At 38.2% G+C, this 27,101-nt stretch overlaps 1 protein-coding gene across 1 annotated transcript in view; it reads right to left on the reverse strand.

The window, feature by feature from the left end:
• The window catches only part of LOC130926679 (neuroligin-4, X-linked-like), a 61,250-nt gene extending 34,837 nt beyond the window's left edge, over window positions 1-26,413 (reverse strand). Inside the window, exons 1-5 of the mRNA XM_057851741.1 lie at window positions 26,129-26,413; window positions 18,697-18,835; window positions 16,898-17,719; window positions 15,065-15,217; window positions 6,241-6,426 (exon numbers count right to left, since the gene is read on the reverse strand). Coding sequence (XP_057707724.1) covers window positions 6,241-6,426; window positions 15,065-15,217; window positions 16,898-17,345 — 787 coding nt within the window. The 5' untranslated portion in view covers window positions 17,346-17,719; window positions 18,697-18,835; window positions 26,129-26,413. The remainder of the gene's footprint in view (window positions 1-6,240; window positions 6,427-15,064; window positions 15,218-16,897; window positions 17,720-18,696; window positions 18,836-26,128) is intronic.
• Window positions 26,414-27,101: the final 688 nt, after the last annotated feature.

The raw sequence follows: 27,101 nt of genomic DNA on the forward strand, positions 1-27,101 counted from the left end.
CTAATTTACAGACACCATTTTCATTGTGATGTAATTTGTTTGAAAGTATAAAACCTGTTAAGGTCGTTTATTTTTTTTAAACTAAATATTAGACATCAATTAATGAATCAAAGCTAAAAATGACAGACGTTTTGAATAATAAATATAATTAATTACCTTTGTTTTATGGCTGGGTTGAAACAAAAGTGGTTGGCGACGTCTGTAAACGGGGGTTTCCAGGGTAAATCGGACAAATTAAAAATAGTTCGGGGGCTTAATGCGCCATGAATCTGCTATGGCAGCATATAGACATGTTGTTCTATCAAACACAACAGTTCTTTTGGCTTAAAATACAGCAGTTTATTTTAAATAGGCGTGCAAGAGCAGAAACTGTTTTTTCAGCCTTTTCTGTGTTTTCCGCCATATGCAACAACACTGTCGCTATTGCCGAAGAAAATTCCTTGTCATATTTTTTCAGAACTAATTCAACTCAACACTAACTTGTTGGGTTGTTCCGATCATGTTTTTTTGCTCCCGATCCCGATCATTTTAGTTTGAGAATCTGCCGATCCCGATATTTCCCGATCCGATTGCTTTTTTTTTTTTTTGCTCCCGATTCAATTCCAATCATTCCCGATAATTTTTCCCGATCATATACATTTTGGCAATGCATTAAGAAAAAAATGAATAAAACTCGGACGAATATATACTGTACATCCAACATACAGTACATAAGTACTGTGTTTGTTTATTATGACAATAAATCCTCAAGATGGCATTTACATTATTAACATTCTTTTTGTGAGAGGGATCCACGGATAGAAAGACTTGTAATTCTTAAAGGATAAATGTGACTTTGTATATTGTGACTAAATATTGCCATCTAGTGTATTTGTTGAGCTTTCAGTAAATGATAGTGTAGCCATTTAACTGTTCTGCCCAAATGCATGATGGGAAGTGCAATCATGACTGTGCGTAGTGGTACCAATTGATATATCTTCTCTGCGTTGGGAAATAATATATGGTGTTAAGAAAAAAATCGACTACTACTTTTCTTCCCCACATTGCGTCCCACGATATTTCTAATCGTTGGGAGAGGGATTGTAAAGCTTTAGCCAATTAAAAAAAAGTCTCCAAAGGCTGCCAAAATTCACTCTACTCATTTTACGCGGCCTTTTAGTTCTATATATAGGTATAATGGCGCCATTAAAGATTGAACGCGACAATGCGTGAGTGGGTCATGCATCGCATGCGTTAATTGCGTTAAATATTTTAACGTGATAAATTTTTTAAAAATTAATTACCGCCGTTGACACGATAAATTTGATAACCCTACTTTAAGCCTAAACTAAAAACTCTGGATGAGTGTAACACATTATGTCTGTAACGTTAAATACAATTAGAAAACGATTCAATTAAAATATATATATATATATTTTTTAAAAAGGCATTTCCGATTTTTTTTATAGCTGATTCCCATACTTTGAAAATGACGTGATCGGACCCGATCGATCGGGACATCTCTACTAATTTGAATTGCTAACCTTTGTTCACAGTGCTAATTCATTGTTGCAGCACTAGTTCAAAATCCTAAACCTTCTCTAAAACTCCCGTAGTTGGAACCCCATTTTAAAACCCTAACCATTGTCAGAAATCAATGGCCTGTCTTTAAACCCTAATTTTTAAGGCATAGTCAACAACTTTAGCGTGTCCAGTGGAAAGGATCCTGTAGAATGAATGGACAGGAAACTGATTTTTTTTTTTTTCTGATAACATCGAGAAAAATGTAAATAAATGCCAGTATTTTCAGAAAGTGAGGGGCAAACATTTTATCAAAGTACTATTTTATCCATTCAAATGCAATTATTTCAGATGGGCTTCCTTCCTCATGATGTCAATGACTGATTGGCTGCCATTGAAAGTGATAGATGTCCAATCATTCCAATTCTTGTTATCGATTTGAATTAGTGTGTTGCTAGTAGATGTCCAATCCCTTTGGACTGTAAAGGCTGACAGCGAAGACCTCCTAGTTCAAATGGATAGGACGTCTACAGTCGTCAATGGCAGTCAATGAGTTGATCATCGTTATCAGTAGTGTCATTTTTTGTGTTCAAACATTTATAACTTCATTATTAGAAAAAAAAAATCAATTTGCAGACTTATATGAAGGTCATTTATACCAGCTGTTGTCTTTCCCTTTAAAACCTTATCCAGATTCACTGTGTTAATACAGTAACATCTTTCCTTGCTGCTAGACTGAAATAGAAGAAATAATGCTGTTCTATAGAGTTGCACAATGAGTATTGGTTCCCTGGACCATTAAGGATGAAGGATATTGTCATACAGTGAGAATAAATCCTGCTGTAGTAAATAAATACCAAACCCTCAAAGATAATACAGCTTTGCGGAGCAGTAGGTTAATAATTAAAAGGGAGGAATAATTAGCTCGGGTTGGTAATTCAAACTCCAATGTTCCTTCTCTTCCATAAAGTCGCCATACAGTATACAGTGTATCACAAAAGTGAGTACACCCCTCGCATTTCTGCAGATATTTAAGTATATCTTTTCATGGGACAACACTGACAAAATGAAACTTTGTCACAATAAAAAGTGGTCCGTGTGCAGCTTATATAATACAGTGGGGCAAATAAGTATTTAGTCAACCACCAATTGTGCAAGTTCTCCTACTTGAAAAGATTAGAGAGGCCTGTAATTGTTAACAATGGTCAACCTCAACCATGAGAAAAAAACAGAAAATCACATTGTTTGATTTTTAAAGAATTTATTTGCAAATCATGGTGGAAACTAAGTATTTGGTCACCTACAAACAAGCAAGAGTTCTGGCTGTCAAAGAGGTCTAACTTCTTCTAACGAGGTCTAACGAGGCTCCACTCGTTACCAGTATTAATGGCACCTGTTTTAACTCATTATCGGTATAAAAGACACCTGTCCACAATCTCAGTCAGTCACACTCCAAACTCCACTATGGCCAAGACCAAAGATCTGTCGAAGGACGCTAGAGGCAAAATTGTAGACCTGCACCAGGTTGGGAAGACGGAATCTGCAATAGGTAAAACGCTTGGTGTAAAGAAATCAACAGTGGGAGCAATTATTAGAAAATGGAAGACATACAAGATCACTGATTATCTCCCTCGATCTGGGGCTCCATGCAAGATCTCACCCGTGGCATCAAAATGATAACAAGAACAGTGAGCAAAAATCCCAGAACCACACGGGGGGACCTAGTGAATGACCTACAGAGAGCTGGGACTACAGTAACAAAGGCTACTATCAGTAAAACAATGCGCCGCCAGGGACTAAATATCCTGCACTGCCAGACATGTCCCCCTGCTGAAGCCAGTACACGTCCAGGCCCGTCTGCGGTTCGCTAGAGAGCATTTGGATGACCCAGAAGAGGACTGGGAAACCAAAATAGAAACCGAAATAGAACTTTTTGGTAAAAACACAGGTTCTCATGTTTGGAGGAGAAAGAATACTGAATTGCATCCGAAGAACACCATACCCACTGTGAAACATGGGGGGGGGAACATAATGCTTTGGGGCTGTTTTTTTGCAAAGGGACCAGGACGACTGATCTGTGTAAAGGAAAGAATGAATGAGGCCATGTATCGAGAGATTTTGAGTGAAAATCTCCTTCCATCAGCAAGGGCATTGAAGAAGAAGAGACGTGACTGGGTCTTTCAGCATGACAATGATCCCAAACACACAGCCAGGGCAACAAAGCAGTGGCTTCGTAAGAAGCATTTCATGGTCCTGGAGTGGCCTAGCCAGTCTTCAGATCTCAACCCCATAGAAAATCGGTGGAGGGAGTTGAAAGTCCGTGTTGCCCAACGACAGCCCCAAAACATCACTGCTCTTGATGAGATCTGCATGGAGGAATGGACCAAAATAACAGCAACAGTTGTGTGAAAAGCTTGTGAAGAGTTACAGAAAATGTTTGGCCTCCATTATTGCCAACAAAGGGTACATAACAAAGGATTGAGATGAACTTTTGGTATTGACCAAATACTTTTTTCCACCATGATTTGCAAATAAATTCTTTAAAAATCAAACAATGTGATTTTCTTTTTTTCCCCACATTCTGTCTCTCATGTTTGAGGTTTATCCATGTTGACAATTACAGGCCTCTCTAATATTTTCAAATGGGAGAACTTGCATAATTAGTGGTTGACTAAATACTTATTTCACCCACTGTAGAGTTGATTTATTTTCCCCTCAAAATAACTCAAAATATAGCTATTGATATCTAAACCCCTGGCAACAAAAGTGAGTACACCCCATAGAAAGTACACACATCCCTAAATGTCCAAATTGAGTACTGCTTGTCATTTTCCCTCCAAAATACCGTGACTCGTTACAGGAGTGCTGTCAGCATTGCAGCAGAGATTGAAGAAGTGGGGGTTCAGCCTGTTAGTTCTCAGACCATACGCCGCACTCTGCATCAAATTGGTGTGCATGGCTGTCACCCCAGGAGGAAGCCTCTTCTGAAAACGGTACACAAGAAAGCCCGCCCGTCTCATCAAACCATAGAACATGGTTCCAGTAATCCACGTGCTTTGTTGATATGTCTTCAGCAAACTATTTGCGGGCTTTCTTGTGCAATGCTGACAGCACTCCTGTAACGTGTCACATAACATTAGGAGGGAAAATGACAAGCAGTACTCAATTTGGACATTTGGGGATGTACGTAGTTTCTATGGGGTGTATTCACTTTTGTTGCCAGGGGTTTAGATATTAATGGCTATATTTTGAGTTATTTTGAGGGGAAAATAAAATAACTGTATTATATAAGCTGCACACAGACTACTTTTCATTGTGTCAAAGTGTCAGTTTGTCAGTGTTGTCCCTTGAAAAGATATACTTAAATATCTGCATAAATGCGAGGGGTGTACTCAATTTTGTGATACACTGTATATGCATAAGCGGATTTTAAGGGGGGGCCAGGGGGGCCTGGCCGAAAACTGTCATTGCATGTAATTGACTATCCTATATATATAAAAGTTGTAAAGCAATAATAAAACTGCAACAAAAATGAATGAAATGAACAAAAAAAAATACATTTTTATGATGGGTCAAAATTATTTTTCGAACAGATCATGTGACTAGCAACTTAGATGGTCACTTGCTTTGCATTTCATTTTCCTCAAAAAAAATAAAATAATAAAAAATAGGGGAGGGCAATTTTATTTTTCAAATGATTTTTTTCTTTGATTGAAAATATATTTTTGATTGAAGCAACATTTTTGGGGATTAAATGATTTAGACACAAATGACCTAACTATAATATGGCCCAAACAAAAAAAGGATTGCGTCAATCAAAGAAAACTTTTTCAATGAAAAATTAAGTGTTCAAATGCAAAGTTTTCAATCTTAAATATTTTTTCGCATTCAAAAACTTTTTCCATGATTGAATTTTTTCTTTTTGATTAAAGTGATTTTTCTTTTTGTAAATATGTATTTTTTTGAAGCAACTTATTTTTTGACTGAATAATAAAGAAAAAAATGTTCTAGCCAAAATGTGGCCCAAACACAAATCAACATTACGTCAGTCCAAAAAAAACTTGACTTCAATCCCCCCCTCAAAAAAAATCAAAGAAAAACAGCTTTCACATGATTTTTGAGTTTTTTTAGTTTCAAATTTATTTTTGCATTCAAACACTTTTTGTTTTGTTTTGTTTTGTTTTTTTATTTTATTTTTATTGAAGCGAGTTTTTTGGGTTGAATATATATATTTTGATTGAAGCAACTTTTTTTAATTGAATCAACTTTTTTTTTGATTGAATAATAAAGACACAAATGTACCTTCATATCGCTCCGCCCAGGGGATATAATTTTTGACTGGGGTAACTTCATTGGCACGACACCGGCCGGCGTACCATATTCAATGGATGACGATCTTGGCGAAAAGTATTGCCTAAGCAGCCTGATTTAGAATTCCCCTCAAGAATGATGGGAAACAATAAAAAAACTGCTAATTTTTAACTTATCATTATAAATATTCTTGTAAGTTAATTTTATTGCTGACACTGCATTTCAGGGCAAAATGTTGTGCCCCTCTGCCCGAAAAGTCAAACTCCACCTATGTGTATATATGGTACAGGTACTCCTGTTATTTCCTCAATATGTTTCAGTACATACACAATGAGACTTGTCTCCATGCCAACAATTCAAAGCCAGCCTATGTTAATAGTCCCAATGTCATTATGAAAATACTGTATGTCCATCTGTACAATTACTCACCCTCAGAGTAGTGGGATAAAGTGAGAAGACTGACGCAGGAAGCTCCGGCTCCAGAGCCGAAGACGGTCACCCTGTTGGGGTCTCCTCCAAATGCTGCGATGTTCTCCTTGACCCAGCGCAGGGCTTGGATCTGGTCCAGCAGGCCGTAGTTCCCCTTGGCGGCCTGGTCCCCTGTGCTCAGAAATCCTGCAGAGGCACATTCTCGGTAAGAGCCCCCAACTTAACAACAAATAATATACACAGTAAAGTCATTCAATTGGTAAAAATGCTTACCCTGTCCTTAAAAAACAAATTTCATTTATAATTAAATTATATTATATTATTATTTTTAATTATTTTATCAGAATTACCCTGTTTCCTTTTCATTGAACTAACATAATGTTTATGATTTTATTATTGTGACGCTCTGTTTTTTTTTTTGTTTTGTTTTGTTTTTTAATGATTTAGTGCTATAGAAATATCATTGGCATGACACCTTAACTCATTGGCTGTCATTGAAGGTGCTTGACATCCAATCCATTTGTAGTGGGAGGGATGGCAGTGATTCACTCACACCCTCCCAGTTCAAATGGATTGGACGTCAACTAGTGATAAACGTATTTCAATTTACAGCAGTAGGTTGAAAAGAGCCACATGATTGGACATCTATCACCGTCAATGGCAGCCAATACTGATTTTTTTTTTTTTTTTTTCCCAATTTGGTTAAAGGTCCTTCGATTCAATATATTATGCAAGCATTTAACACATTTAGTTACATTTCACCTAGAGCAAAAAAACAGAGGAAACATTTTAACGTTTACACATATGTCACATATTTGAATGAAAAACATTCTTTTTAACAACAGCATATCTAAAAGACTGATGTTTTAATCCATGTATTGAATCCTTGCTGTAAACTCTAACTCTACTTTTAAGTTTGTCTTGAAACCCAAGTCAGAGTTCAAAACCCTAACCATCTAAATCTTTGCTTAAAACCCTAACCCTCTTTTGAAACTAATTCACAACCCTAACCTTTGCTTCAAACCCAACCTCATCCAAGCTGGCTTATGTTATTGGACACAATTAAAACCCCAAGCTTTTAAAAGAGCTCATCGTATATCTCATCAGTGCAGAAAGTCATTGAGTGTAATGCAAGTGGAACCAAAGCAAAAATGTAAAAGTCATTCATTTTCTAAGCCACCAGTAATCCTCTCAAACAAGAAGCATATTAATGGCCAATTAAAGCCCTTTCCAATTTTAGGTTGCTTTGAAAATTCCGTATGCATTCACGGCAAGATCTAGGTCAGCGCTGTAATTTAGTACGACTGCTCATGCTCGACTTGCAGTTGAATACCATTAGGAAAAAGACGAATCAAGTGCTCACCTCACGCATCCAACAAGTGGAGCCGGCGATGATGATGACGATGAGAATGATGATGAACATGATCTTGATGAAGGTGTAAACACAGAAGATGGATATGATTAACACGGAAACACTCGTTGTATTAGCTGGCATTTACTGTAAATTTATTCTTTAAATTGTTTTGTATCACTGTTCTTCTGTCTGTTCTTTTTCTCTGTCCCCACAAAGCTATTTTCTGTCCAGCTGCTTTCTCTGAATAAACAACACAATACAAAACAACCACAATGGGAGTACAACAAACTCCCATTTGGCACGTTAAAACTGTTCAGCCTATAAAGACACTTATATTCCTAGTCTCTGTATCTAAGCAGCCGAAGAGCACAAGCGATGGAAAAAACACACACGGACACAAACATTTGACTCATTGACTGCCATTAATGGTAATAGTCCCAACCATTTCGACTGAGAGCACTGTCAACCTATCCATCGTCGTCAGAGGCAGCAACTGTGTTAAAATTTCATTTCTCATCTTATCACCACAGAATTAACATTAGTTGCTTTACACGGAGGGTAATAAGTATATCACTGAGTACTGGTATATCTCTTGTTCCTACAACATTTTTGTGTGTTCAATCCTTTTTTTAAGGTTTATAATCAGATAAATATTAGCCACCAGTACTGAAACATAATTATCCACTTTTTAATGTTTTATTTCCTCTTGTTGAATATTTGAATTTTACAAGAATCGTGTGCATGCATTCAGCAAAGATGTGGGAAATTATCTTAATGATTTGCATGTGGAACTGCACTCAAAGCTAGAATATAAAATACGCTTTAATTATTTAAGGAAAAGGAGCTCATGAATGCTACTCGCATACACTTTTTATTACATTTCTAATATTACTTCATGAGAAAACGATTACGAGTCACTGTTGGTAAAATATGTTGTGTCAGCACTTGTTAATCTCAATGTAAAAGTAATGGGTGGGAATGATTATTATTATTAAGGCATGTATGATCACAATAATGAAAGAAAAAAGGTATAATTTGCTCAACAAAATTATATACTCTCAGTCTTCCAAATGAAATGATGCCATCAGAGTATCGCATTTTTCATCCTTTTGGGTTTTAATGTTGTTGTTGTTTTTTGTTTTTTTTTATCAAGAGAGCCAGGATTACATGATATTCAATTTATAGAGGCTTTGGGCGCTGTACCGTTAAGATGAAAATAACACGTTCAAAAACAGGATGAGGATCAAGATTTGACTCATTCAGGAACTGCAGCAATGAGTGCAGTGGAAGATACGATCAATAAAAGCATCACTTTGAAAAACTTGCGCCTGAAAAATAACCATTGTTTAGTTAATTAGTGTTGAAGTAGTTATTCATTATAGTACATATTTAAATAAAATGCATTCATTTGTTTCCATTGACAGTTAAATACACTGCAGGCCAAAAGTATTGGCACCCTTGCAATTCTGTCAGGTAATGCTCATTTTCTCCCAGAAAATGATTGCAATTACAAATGCTTTGGTAGTAATATCTTCATTTATTTTGCTTGCAATGAAAAAACACAAAAGAAAATGGGAAAAAAAACTTTATCATTTTATACAAAGCTCCAAAAATGGGCCGGACAAAAGTATTGGCACCCTCAGCCTAATACTTGGTAGCACAACCTTCAGACAAATGAACTGCGATGAACCGCTTCCAGTTACCATCAGTGAGTTTCTTACCATTCTTTCTGACCATTCTTCTTTGGCCAACTGCTCCAGGTCTCTGAGATTTGAAGGGTGCCTTCTCCAAACTGCCATTTTCAGATCTCTCCAAAGGTGTTCTATGGGATTCAGGTCTGACTCATTGCTGGCCACTTTAGAAGTCTCCAAAAAGCACTATAAAATGGTTTGAGAAAAATCACTGAAGTGTGTTTTGGGTCTTTATCCTGCTGGAAGACCCATAACCTCTGAGGGAGACCCAGCTTTCTCAAGCTGGGCCCTACATTATGCTGCAAAATTTGTTGGTAGTGTTCAGACTTCATAATTCCATGCACACGGTTAAGCAGTCCAGTGCTAGAGGCAGCAAAGCAACCCCAAAACATCAGGGAACTGTGGGGACCATGTTATTTTCTTTGAAGGCCTCGTTTTTTTTCTTGTAAATTCTATGTTGATGCCTTTTCCCAAAAAGCTCTACTTTTGTCTCATCTGACCAGAGAACATTCCTCCAAAGCGTTTTTGGCTTTCTCAGGTAAGTTTTGGCAAACTCCAGCCTGGCTTTTTTTTTATGTCTCTGGGTCAGAAGTGGGGTCTTCCTGGGTATTCCTGCCATAGAGTCCCTGTTAATTCAGACGCCAACAGATAGTACGGGTTGACACTGTTGTGCAGGACACCTTGAACTTGTTTGGATGTTAGTCAAGGGTCTTTATCCACCATCCGCACAATCTTTCGTTGAAATCTGTCGTCAATTTTCTTTTCCGTCCACATCTAGGGAGGTTAGCCACAGTGCCATGGGATTTACACTTATTGAAGACACTGCACACGTTAGACAAAGGAACATTCAAGTTGGAGATGGACTTGTAGCCTTGAGATCTCCCGTGCCTCCTCAAAATTTTGCTTCTCAAGTCCTCAGACAGTTCTTTGGTCGTCTTTCTTTTCTCCATGCTCAATGTGGTACACACAAGGACACAGGGCAGAGGTTGAGTCAACTTTAGTCCATTTTAACTGGCTGCAAGTGTGATTTAGTTATTGCCACCACCTGTTATGTGCCACAGGTAAGTAACAGGTGCTGTTAATTACACAAATTAGAGAAGCATAACATGATTTTGCAAAGGGTGCCAATACTTTTGTCCGGCCCATTTTTAGAGTTTTGTGTAAAATGATAATGATTTTTTTTTTTTTTCATTCTCTTTTGTGTTTTTTCACTGCAAGCAAAATAAATGAAGATATTATTAACAAAGCATTTGTAATTACAATCATTTTCTGGGAGAAATTGAGCATTATCTGACAGAATTTCAGGGTGCCAAGCAGCAGTGCAAGTCTAATCAATTGTTTTTTTTTTTTTTTTTTTTTTTTTTTTTGTCCCCAATCTCAGTTACCTAATAATAATGACCTGGAATTAATTAATCCAATCAACATCTTATTTAATCTAACCTAAAATGTATTTAAAAAAATAAAATAAAGATAAAGATTAAAAACTACAGTACTACAGTGGCAGTGCTGGCAAAATATTAAAATAATATTAGTGAATGAATAAAGATCTGTAGTTAATTAATCTAATTTTTATTTTACCTGAAGCTAAAAAGCACCATGACCTGGAGGTGATTTTCATTTAAATGACTTAATATGTACAATATCTGTAATTAATTATTCAAATTTTTAATCTCAAATAATTGCTGAAAAGCACCTTGAACTGGAGGTGATTTTCATTTAAATGGTTTATTATTTAACTAATGATTAAAAATTAGTTGTTAATGGAAATCATCTAAATTTTAATCTAAAAATTGCTAAAATCGCCCTCATCTTGAGGTACTTTTCATTTAACTCCTTAACTGCGATTGAGGGTGATAAATGATCAGACGTCTACTGCCGTCATTGGGTTTCAATGAGTTAAAGGTCTGCTTGGAGCATAGGCAGCTTTCAAAGTCACTTGTTGTAACATTTCATAGCACCTGTAAGTACCGCTTTAATTTATTTGCTATATATAACAGCACATGGCAAACTAATGACTAATAAACTCATGTTCATTTTTTTATTTATTTATTTATTTATTTTAATTCAGCCATTCATTACCTACTGATTTGATTGAGAAAGGTTTTCAAAATCACTCAATCATATGTGTCATGTTTTCTGGTATACACGCAAAATTTGTCTTCAAATCTTTTCATACGAACGACCACACAAACACAAATATGAGCTACCCTCAATCCAGTTCATTCTAATTCAGAAAGTGTACAATGTTATTAGCTGGCCAAAAATAGCATCATTGGTAATTACACTGCAGTTGCTCCTCTGTAAAGGGCAGAGTGGTTCAAAAAAAGGAAGTTCAACATCCATTGTTTGCATACAAACAAATGGGTTATATGAGTACAGCAAAGATTATCTACAGTATTTCCTTTTAGTGGCCTTTGATATAACACAGACATCTAAGAAATTGTTTTTAATGCCAGTAATTTTCCGCCTCATAGTTCATAAATTCTGGTAGGGACAGCATCTTAAATGCTCGTGTCTTAATTAACGATTGTTCATGGTCAGCACACTAGCCACTAAAGCAAGTGACATGTTGGCAGCAGCCAGACAGTTCCCGTTCGACCGCATGGCTTGCATCGCATACAGCCTTAATCAAGCCATCACTGTTATGTCCTTACAAGTAGAAAGTTGGACATTACATTGTATTAGTCGTAATTTTACATTCAGGTCAACAAGCCCATCTGGTGTCTTGTTGCGTTTGAATTTCCAATGTTGTAATGATAAATACATTTACATAAGGGAAGCCCGCTCATGTTTTAAAAAGAGTATTAATTGATCGGCTGTCATTGACGGTGATCGCTATCCAAACCATTTGAACTGGGAGGGGCTGGCAGCGACCATTCATTTAAAAATTAGAATTAAATTGATTAACCCTTTAACACCAGAGCCTATTTTGTCCGAATTTGCATGCCTTTGATTTTCCTTTATATTTCAAAGAAAAAAAATTTTCACAATGGCCTGGTTGGGTCCCTTTTTTTTCAGAGATCCTAACCTTCATGCTGTTGTTTTCTTCACTGACCAATTATAATTAACATTTTGGACCCAGAAAGCCAAAAAAATCCCCAAATCTTTTGTCAAAATGTATAATATTGATGTCCCATTGACAACCAACCATGCTCGACGAACCGTTTTGAAGCTCGCTAATATTTACTCAACTTGTTAGAATAAACCTTCATTCATTCATTCATTTTCCATGCCGCTTTTCTTCACAAGGGTCGTGGAGGTGCTGGAGCCTATCCCAGCTAACGACGAGCAGTAGGCAGGGTACACCTTGAACTGGTTGCCAGCATATCGCAGGGCACAAGGAGACATACAACCATTCACGCACACACTCATACCTACGGTCAATTTAGACTGTTCAATCAGCCTACCATGCATGTTTTTGGGATGTGGGAGGAAACCGGAGTTCACGGAGAAAACCCACGCAGGCACGGTGAGAACATGCAAACTCCACACAGGAAGGCCGAAGCCCTTGATCTCAGAACTGTGAGGCAGATGTGCTTACCACTCAGCCACTGTGCCGCCAGAACAAACATTCAATCAAAGAAAGACTGAATAGTTTTATATTTAACAATTCAACACAAACAGCAGGTATGGTCATAGGCATTTTTGGCCTTTACACATACTATGGTCGAAACGGGTTATATACAGTAAACCAATAGTGCAAAATAGGAAAAAAAAAAAAAAAACAAGACAACTATGTCATACACTACGTCACACAGCCCACTCTTCCGCCATTTGTACTGTCAGCCTGTCACTCCTACCTACTCGCCGACTAATTCGAAGAAAACAACAACAAATCTGATCCATCCTCTTTCTCGAGTTGATGAAATAATGCATTACCTTGCGCTAAATTTAAGTTTTCGATTCATTCAGCACGTTTCAAAGTCCCTCACTCAATCCAACCGGCAATCGCTCACGACCTCGCCTTCCTCTCAACTTCCGCACTTTACAATGAGACCAATTAGCGCCACGTGGGTGACGTAATTACAGCGTGACAAGGCTTCAAATATGATATGCGTAATTTTGAATATTTTTTCTGGCACATCATGTTATATTTTCTTTAGATAAGCAGCATTCCACTGATTGGCTGTAGTAAGACTTGTCACTTTTGCTAAATTTGCTCAACTTTAACTAAAAACCTTTATCACTAAAACTTTACTGAAGTAACAGTAACAGCCATTGCTTGGCCAGTAAAATGCCAGAAAGATCACAAGCCACATACATTGTATAGAGACGTAAAAGTGTTGAATAAGCATTAATTGTATATGGCGGAAAACACAGACAAGACTGAAAAAGCAGTTTCTGCTCTTGCAAACCTCTTTAAAATAAACTGCTGTATTTTAAGCCAAAAGAATTGTTGCGTTTGAACGAACAATACAGTATGTCTATATGCTGCCATAGCAGATTCAGGGCACATTAAGCCCCCGAACTATGGTAGGTAGGTAATGAATTATATTTCTTATTCAAAATGTCTGTCATTTTTAGCTTAGAATCATTAATTGATGTCTAATATTTCATTTGAAAAAAAAAAAACGACTTAAAAAAATTCTTCACTCGCATATTTTAAACAAATTACGTCGCAATGAAAAAAAATGGTGTCTCTAAAAAAGTCACTGATATCTACCTCATAACTATCGCTTAATTGCTTGTTTGTTTTTTTTGTTACTATCGCATTTTCTCCGATGTGTTAGATGATGAATAATCGATCCAAAGAAAGAACAATGAAAAAAAAATGGTGTCTCTAAAAAAGTCACTGATATCTACCTCATAACTATCGCTTAATTGTTTGTTTGTTTTTTTTGTTACTATCGCATTTTCTCCGATGTGTTAGATGATAAATAATCGATCCAAAGAAAGAAAAATAGAAAAGCAACATTTAAAAGGGTAAATATATGAAAAAGAACATCTCGACCACTCCTTGATGTCTGCGATTTCTGCATTGCGACCCTTGTTATATTACGATGTTTAACCCATAAAATCCCCCAAAAATCCAGCTGTGGCCATCCACAGCTGTGTCTTGACACTCAGTGATACATGCGACATGGAGTTTTTGGATCGAAACAAGGTAAGTACTTGCATGCTCTCACCTCCAGGTAGGATTTTGCTGTTTAAATTTTTTTGTTTGTTTTTTTTTTTTTAATGTCCTCCTGTTCAAAATTTTTGGTCCCCCAGAAAAATGAGATCTTAAGCTTTCCAAAGAAGTATCAAACATGCATATAGGAGAATTTTGAAATTTGGCCAAATTGGGGGTTTCAGAGCAGAAGAACTTCAAGTCAATGTTTTCCGCCATGCGTACAGTATATCATTGTATATTAATAGTCGATTTTTTTTAAATCAAACAAGCACATTTTTTCATTTTTTTTTAAATAATAGTGAAAAACTTGACATGATAAAGTAAAACAGATCATATTTGCATTCCGCACCTATCAATTCGTTAAAAGTAGCTGTCAGACCTATCGTAACAAAAATTGCCATTCAATGTCATTGAAAGCGTATTGCATCAATAGCAGCTGGTAAGTTAAAACTTGAAAAACATCATTTTGCTCATAAAAAACACATGAAAAAATTGTAAGACAAATTTGCTGTTAATACAAGTTAACTATGGATCTCATGCAATGAATTGTGAGTAATGATAAATGGCATCAACAAATGGAATGCAGCAATGTAATGATCTTCTTTCCAAACCCAAACCAAAAGCCACACAATTTCCCAAATCTTTTTTAAAAAAGCCAGATTTTACCTAGCACGCCCAGACGGTAGTTGAGCGTGATGACAATGACGTTGCCGTAACTGGCCAGCACGCTGCCATCCATCATATTTCCGGTTCCTTCAGTGTATGAGCCGCCATGGACGTACACCATCACGGGCCTCTGCCCGCCCTCCTCGTGGATGTCTACAAAAAAAGAGATCATTAAGTCACAAGGGTGACATCCTGATTGGCCACACGACTATTTGTATGCATCTAATCCGGCTCCCCTCGAGCCTTATGTTTTCACCCCCCAAACAGTTTATTTCAATCTATCCGAAAGTGGCTTTAAATTGAGGTGTGTAAAAGTGCTCATGGTGGTTATGGAGAAAAACAAGTGTGTGTGCGCACCACCGCTCACATCCGCATGTATGAACCACTATGTATGCATGAGTGAGTCTTTGTCCTTCTTACTTGCCTCCACAAGTAGAGGCGCAAACCCCACAGCAACTGGCGCAGGTGTCTGCATTTTAAGCTGCAGCCCGTGCACGCACTGGGGAGAATTACAGTGGAAGCGCTAAAGTTGGACATGATCTCATCCAGAATGCTGAAGTTTAACTCATTAGCAGCGATAGACAAACTAAGTCCTCTTTAAACATGAACTGTTTTGACATTGACCACACAGAAACTTTGGCATATTACCAATTAGAGCACTGAGGAAACACATCAATAACCTACTTAGTGTTCAAACGGCTTTAATATTAGTTCCGTTAGTTCAAATGGATTGGTGGACATCCAATTCATTTGAACTGGGAGGACTGACTGTAAACGTTCATTCATCCTGCCATTCCAAGTCTAAGTGCCGTCAATGGCAGGCAATGAGTTAATCAACAACTATTCAATTATAAAACTAATGGGCAACTATTTTGATTGTCGATGAATCGTTTGGAGACATTTGGTACGTTCACGCCGCAGGGCTTGAAAACCATTTCTGATTTATTGTAGACATCCGATTTTATCCACATACCTAGGTCGCTTTTGATTTAAAAAAAAAATAATAATAATATATAAATAAAATAAAATAAATAAACTGAATTGGTCCGTTCACACTGGATGATACAATCTGATCCATGTTGGATATGGGCAAAGAAAGTAATCCATAAAGAAAGCAGATAATTATAATTGCAATTGATATTAGAGGACATATCAAAACATCTGCTTTCAGAGATGTATTTATAGTACAGCTTTTCATATCTGTGCTTTGGTATTAATTACAATTCACAATTTTGAGTTTAAATGTGAATGCCAAAGTAATATAGCAATAAATAACATACAGTAATTTATATATGAGCCGATTTGTCTACTAATCACAAAAATATTCAGTGATTTAATTGACAAAAATAATTACGGATGCCCCCAATCCGATCACGTGATCTTAAATCTGGCCTGATCACGTCATTTTCAGAGGATCGGAGTTCGGTGGAAAGGATAGGGTTTGAAGATGTGCATTGGTTTTTTTTCAAAGGCTACAAGGCAAGAACATAATCAAGATGTTAAAGAATATTGTCAAAAACAAAAACATAAAAACTTCTATTTGTACCGCGCAGCAGCACACCACAGCCAGAAACAGTTTAAGCGGAAATAGACTCTGAAAGAAGGAGAACGATATGCTAGCTGTCACGGGAACCTAACGGTAAGTGCATTTGTTGCATTTCATACATTGCCGAGGTATTGGATGGGTACTCTGTAACAGCAGATCCTCAAAATCAGATGATCAAACTTGGGTGCAAAAATAGATGTTGAGGACATAGGTCTTAATAATAATCCTTTTTGGCAGCCCTACTAAAAAATGGCAAATGTTAAAGAATTGTTAACATTCATCCTCACCTTCCTCGGTTGGCACATAGATGTTGAGGTATAGACAATCCTCACTCTGGTGGGTCAAGTAAGTGGCAGCTATGTCCAGGTTGGCCGTGAGCCATGAGGGCATCATATCTCCCAGCATGCTCCTCTCATCTAGCGACTGCGGGCAAACCGGCGCAAACTGGGTCACGTTCCGAATTCCTGGCCAGGGTAGGGGCGGCTCTGGTGCTTGGAACCGGCGGTCTCCGGTCGGGGGCCTGGCATAGGGTACCCCGAGATACTGGATGACAGGGCCCAGGAGGTCCGAAGGCAGTGGTGTCAGGACGCCCCGAATGCGCCCCTGCGCAGTGGACACCACGGGCACCGTCTGCTGGGCCGACGAGAGGCTGAGGTGTAGCAGGCAGAAATAGACCAGCCCGAGGAGAGAGGAGTCTCGTGGGGGCGCTCCTCTTCTCCTCCTCGGCTCGGGCATGACGGCTTGAGTTTAGACGATGCGCGTTTGATGCAGGTTTAAGAACCTTCAGTGGTATCCAGTGCTTTCATGCAGCTTGGCCCTTAAACACATTGCACACACACACCCTGACCCTTGCAAATGACTTTTCCCTCTTTTGTGTATGCGTGTGTTTCATTCAGTGCCTCTGAGTGTGCGGTGAGTCACTTGGCGTCATTCCCTTTGCGTCTGTGTGTTTAAGCGTTTGTGTGTCCCTTACTGGCCATTCCAGTGTGTGTTCATGTGGGGTGTGTGTGTGGGGTGTGTGTGAATGTCTTGTTATGTAAACAGTAGCATCACTGTTCCTCTGTCACTCTCTCCTTCCGCTCAGCCCCATGACAAGCCCAAACTGCCTCCTGGAAGAGAGTGGGAGGAGGACGAAGCAGCGACGGGGAAAGGAAAGGACAGAATGACATCGTTAGTCTTTGTCAATGGAATCGAGGTGTAAATCAAGCCAAAATGTCTCGCACACACACATGTACAGGTCTGAAAAAAATAAAGAGGCCACTGGCAAATGGCAGTAATCTTTCACTGACAGTCCTTTCACTACCACTGATGGCGATAGACATTCAGTCCATTTTAACTGGAAGGGCATTATTTTGGCTTAGCTGATTTGTTGGCTAGCTTGATGCTAATGACAAGTAGCATCTACGTTGCAGTGCTATAACCACTGTACTGTAAAGCAATGGATTTAATGGAACGGAATAGATGGAATGGAATATCCAGTACTGTATTAGTACTCACAATCATTTATTTTTTACCCTCTGTGCAGAATGACTAATATTGGTTTTGTGGTGATGAACTGAGAGAGGAGAGTTTAGCTCATTGGTTGCCATTGACAGCAATCAAACGATCGCGGCTAGACCTCCAAGTGAAAATGGATTTGACCTCTATCAACGTCAGTGGCAGTGAAACATTATTTTTCATGACCAGTTTTTCCCAAATCAAGAAAATTGGACAGCCAGTGAGTTCAAAATGTGTTGCGTAAATGAGCAAAATACTTTTATATTATTCCATACTTGTTGAAAACATACATAAATGACGGATCCAAATTAATATATGACTGTGAGTACTGTTACATCTGTCTGTCTACTGTCTACATGTGTTGCAGCACCTTTTACGTTCAATCCATTTTAGTACTGCATCTTAATTGCTATTTAGCATTAAGCAAGTGAGTCAAAGAGCTAAAATAAGGTTTAATTGAAACGTACTTTTTGAAGACATGTTCACTATCCATCCAACTGCTGCTTGCAATGATGCTCTCACAACTCAATAATCAGACAATTGACTGCTCATAGCTCACAGACTTCCACACGCTCACCCAAAGACTTACATATACAAAAGCAAACGCCGCCGTTCATGGTGACTGCTCAGCTTGAACTGGTGTGTCAGCACGTCAGAGCTGATGAGTGCGAGTGAGAGCTGCAGACATATGTCACTCCTCTGCTACGCCGCTGCACACTTCCAAGACCCTGTGGAAGGGAAAACGGTGGAGGGGGAGGTGGGTTAGTGTTGAGAGGGTGGAGAGTCACGTCACACGCTTAATTAAACCATGAACACACATGAGCTCCTGACCCCAGTGGTGTCAGGAAGCCTGAACATGCACGCACACGTTGTTCTCTATCTCTGTTCCACACATGCTCACACGGTTCGTATCTTCACCACAGTACAGTTCTAATTACCCAAACGTGGACTTAATTTTATCAAACATCGGCACACGTGTAAAAAGTGGAAGGTCAAATAAAGGTTGGGATTGCCAAACAAGTCCCCAAAGGATATTAAGGGAATTAATTTACCCTCTTCCAGGCCTCAGGATTAAATACAGTGTGTGTTTATACACACATATACTGTATATACTGTATATATACAACCTCAGCAGAGGGTGTCTGGCGCAAAAATGGCTGAAACTCCCAATGACATCGAGGCACACAGTTGATAATGTGTCGGGCAGGGTGCACCACATGAGCATCAGTGCAACAGTCATCACTATCAATCCCACCCCACCCAAGAAGACTCCAACTTTTTCATCTATTGTGCAGAATATTTAGGGACATTAACAGCTAGCCCAGTAAAGAAGTTTAAAGCAATAAATAACGCCTAGTACAAATGACCTTCCTGTAAATTAAGGTTGCTCAAAGTAGTATTTAAGCATGCAAATTGTGCATTTCTTGGACTGCTAAAAATGAAGAAAATGTTTTAATAAAAAAATGACACCGCAGCCAATTTGTGACAAATGTGGTATCAGTCACGCTGCGTGTAAAGCACATTATTGCTGCTACATTTGAAGCATAAATAAACAGAATTTCAAGAAAATTAGCTAATAAAAAGGCACACACTCTTTATAGTTTCTGTACCTGTTCAATCTGCCATGGCATTTCTTCTTTCAATGTCTGATTCATAGACAGAGCCCACTTCACTTCTTGGGTCCATTAAGGCTTGCTTCTCCAATAGCCACGCAAACTCCAGTGAGTAGCCATTGAGTGACAAATAGGCTGGTCAATCTCAGATACTCGCTTTTGATTGGCTAAAATAGTACTGCCACTTTAAAAAAATATCTGACAATGACTGTTTTGCCTTCTTTTGGGAAAAACTGTCTTAAATTCTCCACTCTTCCACATTAAAGGATAAATTAATAATAAAATTCTGCATCTTTTCAAGAAAATAAGGTTTTTATTACTTGGATGCACATGATCAATACGTACTGGGCTGCACATACACTCAACACTGACTATTGTATTGATCCAAGGATGTCACAATTGACTACTATTTAAATTTATTATTCTATTGATCATTCCATCAGATGGTAAGATAAACGGTTTGTCTACATTAAAATTAATGACAATACCTAAATACTGTTCATTAACCAAATATATGTATTTTTTTCCTTTATTATTACTTAATTAGTAAATGCAACCAAAAAACAACAATATTTTTACAAAGAGTGCTGTACTCACTAAAACTGAAACTGAAGGTTACTTCTAGGCTATTCATATTCATCTGAAGGGCTACAAATTCAGTAAACACTTCTGTGGCATCTTCAGATTAGGGGTAGAAACTTCTTGGTACCTTACGATACGATACGATTTGCGATTTAAAACTCATGATAACAAGGATCTCACAATATGGCGATACTACGATTATCGATACAATGGTCAGAAAATCATCAACAAAACAATTAATAAACAGAAAACAAGCTATTTTCATTCTTCTACTGCAAGTTTATCACTAGTAGACGTCCAATCCATTTGAACTGGGAAGGTGGCAGCAAATGAACCCCTCCCAATTCAAACAGGCCCCTCCCACTTCTATGACCATCAGTTACCGCACAAAACAGGTTATGAGGTCATTTATAGAGTTTTAGAAATTATAGGTTACTTCCTGTTGCTTTTGGGGAATTTTATGGGTAACTTCCTGTTGATTTGGGGATATAGAACAGGAAGTGACCTGGGAATTAATAGGCAGTCACTCAAACTCAACAAAGAGTGACCTGTAAATGCCCCAAAATGAACAGAAAGTGACCTATAAATTCCTCGAAAATCAGAAAGAGTTACTGTGAAAGAATGCTTTGGTTTCGAACGAACATTCATTCGCCCTTCCTGGTCTTAATGCAGTACTTCTCAAACAGTGGGGAGGGCCGCCCCAGGGGGGCACAGAGCGATGCTGGGGGTGGCGCATGTGACCTTGGGCAACATACTTTTTTTGCTAGAATAAAGTGTAATTGCACATCCACTGAGTGGGTGGCAGTGGCGCTCTCATTTTCAGCATGTGCGCAGTATTTTTCAACCAAACAAGAGCAAACAGCAACTAGCACTGGAGATATGAAAAGCTAAGATGAAGAAATATGACGAAGCTTATGTAGCATTTGGCTTTGACTTTTAGTACAGTGGGAGACGAGTTTGCAGCGGAAAGCAGGAATCCTTTTTTTTTTTTTTTCAGCGAAAACTTGCCAATATTGCCAGCAATCGTCCTGCTTTGTCAGTGTTACATCAGTAAACCAGCGAGCACTGTCAGCATCACATAAGATGGCATACCATGTTGCTCAATGCAAAATAACCCAACACCACAGCAAAGGAGCTGATACCGCCTGCAGCAAAAATAAAAACTCTCTCTGTCCATTGACACTGTTGTTTTTGTTCTATTAATTCTTGCTTTTTCAGAACAATTGTTTGTCATTTTTTCCTCTTCAGTTAATGTTGCTAATCAATTTGAATTATGATTATTTATAGATTTTATTCTAATTGGGGTTTTTTTCAGTATCAAACGGTTAAAAAATACACCTTGAGTCTATTTTTACAGTATGGATGCGTTTGTTTTGTTTTTTTTTCTGTTTTTTTACACTTTATTTTTATTTTCTTCTTTAATATTAAAAAGGACACAATGTTATGCTGAGATGTACTTATACAATAATAAGAATTTTATAGACAAATGTTACTACAGTGTATTTAAAGTGGTGGGAGAGATTTGGGGGAGGCGCGGAACGTTTACGTCTTCCTGGGAGGAGGGGAGGGCGTAACAGAAAATAATTGAAAAACACAGTCTTAATGGATTGGGTGTCGAGCGCCGTCAATGGCAGCCATTGAGTTAACTGAGACACTAATATGGTTGAAGATTTTGGTAGCAACTTTTTGTTTTTTGTTTTTTTTTTTTCAAACATTGACACCTTTATAAAACGATATCTCGATTCTTGGCATGAGCATATTGATAATCTTTTGGGATGCAAAGTATCACGATATATCACCATTTCAATATTTTGTCACACCCCTACTTCAGATTATGTTAATTTTAGGTTATTCATATTGCAGTGGCAAATTGTTATTTTTTGAGTAGATTAACCTGACTACTAGTGACTATAATTCCGTTACTGGTTTGGTCTACAGCATGTCAAAAAATAGAAAAATATTGGTAATCTTGTTCCAAAGAAAAAGCATGTTTAAAAAAAAAAAAAAAAAGTCTCATTTTGATTAATTACACAGATAATGTGTGTTCATTGAGTTCTGCAGAAGAAATGCTTACACTTCAGAAGCTAAGGTATTTGTACAATTTTAAGTTACACAATGGCTCTAAAAAAATCTTGCCCTCACAAGCGTTGTGGGGTGCTGTAGCGGGGTACACCCTGAATCAGTTCCCAGCCAACCGCAGGGCCTAGGGACTACAGTATTTGGAATGTTTAATCAGCCTAACCATGCATTTTTTGGGGATGTGGGAGGAAACCGGAGTACCCGGAGAAAACCCACGCAAACACAAGGAGAACAAGCAAAATCCACAAAGGAAGGCCAGAGCACAGGATTGAACTCCTGATCTAAAAACTGTGAGATGGACTAACCACTTTTCCAAAGTGCCGCTAAAAAAAAAATGAATCGATTCTCACATTAATTTTGTGACAAACTAGTAGCATATTAATCAATTAATTTTGAAAGCTCTGTATTGATCATCAGCGCCTGAAAGAGGTTTAATGTCGAAAAGGGGGGGCATCTGCTTGTGCCTTTGTACTCACTTTACTCACAAAAAAAAGCAAACCTAAAAGCTGGCAAAAATAAGTTAAAAAAAACAATAAATGTCATGGGAGAGCTTCTCCAGAATGGGGAAAAGGCCAAGTGATAAAGACAGCAGAAGAAAAAAAAGCATTCGACTTCCAGGAAAAAGAAGACTGTGCTTAAAACGGTATCAACAGTCATTTTTCAAATATGGGTTTATCACTGCAGGTGATTCTTAAGTTCACTTTAACACATCTTTGACATCTGATCTTGGTCAGAAGCATTCTGTCATGAAGGCAACGACATGTGACAATTCGATTACGATTCATAAATGTTCAAAAACGATGATTTTTCCCTAATAACTTCATGACAGCCGCTTGCTGCGGAATGAAATTCAAGACACCTCTGCCGCCCGGACACCTTTAACGGACGCACGCACAATGTTATGATAGATGCAGCTGGTTACTGAGGGAGAGATTTGCTCCTTTTCAAAAGACTTGAAAATAAATCTGTGTATGAGACAGGCAGGGACCCACCGGTCGTGCTTCTGTGCGCAAGTTAATTTTTACAGCGAGATAGGAGAAGAGATAGTTCGTTGCTCCTTGCCTTTCAGTTGTCCAGCACTAGGTTCAAGTCATGCTAATTGGAAAATGTCCCTAGTGTGTTGCAAAGTCCCGTGTGCGTCTATAAGAGGTGAATAAACGAACCCTCTTGTACAGTTTTAGCCTTTATTATTCTAGTTTTTTAAAATGTTACTAGATAGCGCCGAGCACTATGCTAATTGGCGACTTCGATAACATGTATTTCCATGTCAAGTTGTGTATTGTTTGGTGGTCTACAAAAGTTATTCCAGATGCACAACGTTTAAAACCAGCATTAAGTACAGCAGAAACACTACAAGCATGCGAAATAGTACAGAAATCTGTGAAAACAAAAGTATATTGGTTAAAAGAAGTCTTATTTCTAAAGACACTTTGTTTGTTTCCACAAAATGTATAATTCATTCCACCAGTGAAAATATTATTGTATTGTTGAGAGAAATAAGTACTGCTTTTGAAACAGCTAATGTTTTGCACCTTCATGTGAAAAAGAGCATCTCAAGGTCAGCTGTGTGTTTTATAGGCATGTTGAGAAATGCCTTTAAAATGGTTAATATTTGTGCACTTTCTTGTAAGTTAAAAAAAAAAAAAAAGCACTTTAAGTGGAGCTTTTTGTTTTTTGGGCATGTTTCAGTCGTTCCTGTTGAATAATTAGGATATTTTGAATAAATAACGGACATAAATTTTTTGGGCTACTTAATTAATTAGTAATGTATGATGCATCGATAATCCCAATTATCGCGACGATCATCGCGTACTCACCGTCAGTACCGCGATCATTGTTCAATAATCAAATCGCAGCACCCTGAATCGTAATCGAATCGAATCATAGTGTGCCTAAGATGGCACGCCCCTTATATATACAGTACATATAACAGTATATACTTATACATTATATGTTAAATGAAAATACTATAATAACGGGAAATTATCGGGTTTAAGTTAACAGATGTACTGCACTACTGGACTGTTCTGCACCCACAGTATTATTACAACCAGTTTGAACATTTAATACAGTAATCATACCACACATCATACCACTAAAAGGAGCTCGTGAACCACTTTTCGTACTCATGCCACACTTTGACACTCGCAATAGAATTTGTTTTATTTCTAGGTTCTGTAGTTTCCTATAATATTCGAAAAGCTAACTACTGAAGGATTGATCATGTTTCAATGCCATTGACAGTGCTAAACGGCCAATACATTTTGAATGGGAAGGGTGGCAGAAAACGTTTAAATGGACATCTATCGCTGTCGATGGCAGCCAATGAGTACATATATGTATACTCGCAAACTAAGGTGGCCACAACTAATTGGCAACTAATCAGTGATGAAATTAATTAACTTGATAGTTGGTTAATTGTTCAGAGAAGATGTTGACTTAAAACTACCCTAAATCCTGTTTTTGAGCCTCCTAATGATAAATATGTTTTTTTTTTTTTATTATTTATGTATTGATATTTTTGTACAAAACATATTCTAATTTATATATTTCAGCACCTTTTACTGCAATAAGACATCCAATCCATTTTGAATGGGAGGGACTGGCAGCAAATGATCGCTGCCAGCACTCCCAACGCCGTCATGGCAGCCAATGAGTTAATGTGAATACACACAAACGAACACAGACACACAAAACCAATAAACACTAAAGATGATCAAATTAATTGACAGCTATATTTTGATAGTTGATCAATTATTAATACATTGACTTCAAATGTTTTTGTATTGTGTTTTATATTTTTGTTATTCAAACAAATATTTTGAATTTTAAAAAATTGGAAAATAACCATTCAAAAAAATCTTTATCTTTTTAATTTAAATAAAAATTAAGGGAAAAAGAACTTCTAAATGAAAGCAGATGATTGCAGATGATTATTTTAACAATGAATGGATGAATGAATGAATAATTCGATTTCAAATATCTGCTTTGAAAAACAATGATATAGTTAAATAGAATTTATTGTCCAACTTTTCTCAGCCCATAGTTTGCTTCCAATGCACAATTCCAGCTCAGATTAATAGAACAGTAAATCACATGATTTATGTATATACAGTATATAAACCTAGTGGATTAATCTAAAAGATAATCGTTGATTCATCAAAACATTGTTTGCCCTCACGCGCTCACACTTCAGTCTCCTGGTCTGTTTATAAGCCCCAAGCACAAGTACAGGTTTTCCCCTCTTCTACTGGCAAAAACGCACTCCTTCTCCATATCCCTCCACGCGCACACACAAACCCGCTTCCACATGCATGCATACAGCTGCTATCACTCCCTGCAGACCTTAGGGCAGAATTACAACACATGCAGACGCCCAGACAGCGCAACATCAATTGAGTCTAATCGCACGCACGCACGCACAGATATGACAGTGTGGAGGTGATCAGCCTGGCTCCTCCCACCAGCACACCACCACGGCGGAGGAGTGCGCGCGTGCACGTGTCGCTCTGTGCGCGCGCGCGCGCTGTCCAAGGTGCTAGTTAACATTCCGGTGGTGATCACACGCACGCACGCCGCTGAATAACGCTCCGTTTGTCAGGACAAACCCCTGCAGCGTCCACGCGCGCCGCATTCCCGTCTCCATAATAAATAATGTCACGATTAATCAAGGGAATTTTTAAAAAATAAATAAGTGAAATAGCAGTGTGGTAACATTATAGTAGGGAATCACTCAAAAGCACCAACCTGCGCCCGCTCACGTCCGCGTGATGCCGCACCGCGTGTCAACGCGGACGGGATATTTGGAGATGGGACTCCTGGTGCTTGCTGCCGATTCTGCTCGTCGTCTCTTATGAGATCAAAGCACCGCTCTCTCTCTCACACACACACAAATAATGCAAAAGAACTCAAAACAGAGCCCAAATGATCCCAATCCTTGCAAGCTGTAATCCAAACGGAACAGCAACGAATGGAAGTGGTTCTCCGATGGGATGTGAGAGGCCCAGGACGAACGATCAATCTCTCCCCCTCTCTCTCTCTCTCTCTCCTCCTCGTTGACTCCCCCCTCCCCATCTATCCCTCTCGCTCTCTCTCTTTCTCTCTCCCTCTCTCGTGCTCCCCCTAAATGCGATTGGACAGTGATGCAGCGTGCCGCCACCGTTCCAATGATTCTCACCTATGAGGGAGAATGTGCACATGTATACCGTTACATGCGCTCGACATACGCTTACACACGCGCACACTTGTTGGTGGGCACAGCTTTAAAAAGCCGGCTCACTTTGACAAATGATAGCAAGGTGCACAGTGACCTCTTCAGGAACACAACACTAGAGTCACACGTTTTTCTCCTCAGCCCTTTCAGTTTACTGTGAGTGCGCGTCAGCACATCCTGTTGCAGTATTTTTCGCGATTATCAACTCTTCTTAACCATAAACGGATTTTAAGGGGGCGCCAGGGGTGCCAGCCCCCCCCCGGTGGCCGAAAAGTGTCATTGCATGTAATTGACTTTCTTATATATATATATATATATATATATATATATATATATATATATATATATATATATATATATATATATAAGTTGTAAAGCAATAAAACTGCAACAAAAATGAATGAAATGAACAAAGAAATATATTTTTATGACGGTCAAAATTATTTTTCGAACAGATCATGTGACTAGCAACTTAGACGGTCACTTGCTTTTCATATAATTTTCACA

Source organism: Corythoichthys intestinalis, chromosome 12 (genome assembly GCF_030265065.1).
Source record: "Corythoichthys intestinalis isolate RoL2023-P3 chromosome 12, ASM3026506v1, whole genome shotgun sequence".
Classification (NCBI taxonomy): Eukaryota; Metazoa; Chordata; class Actinopteri; order Syngnathiformes; family Syngnathidae; genus Corythoichthys; species Corythoichthys intestinalis.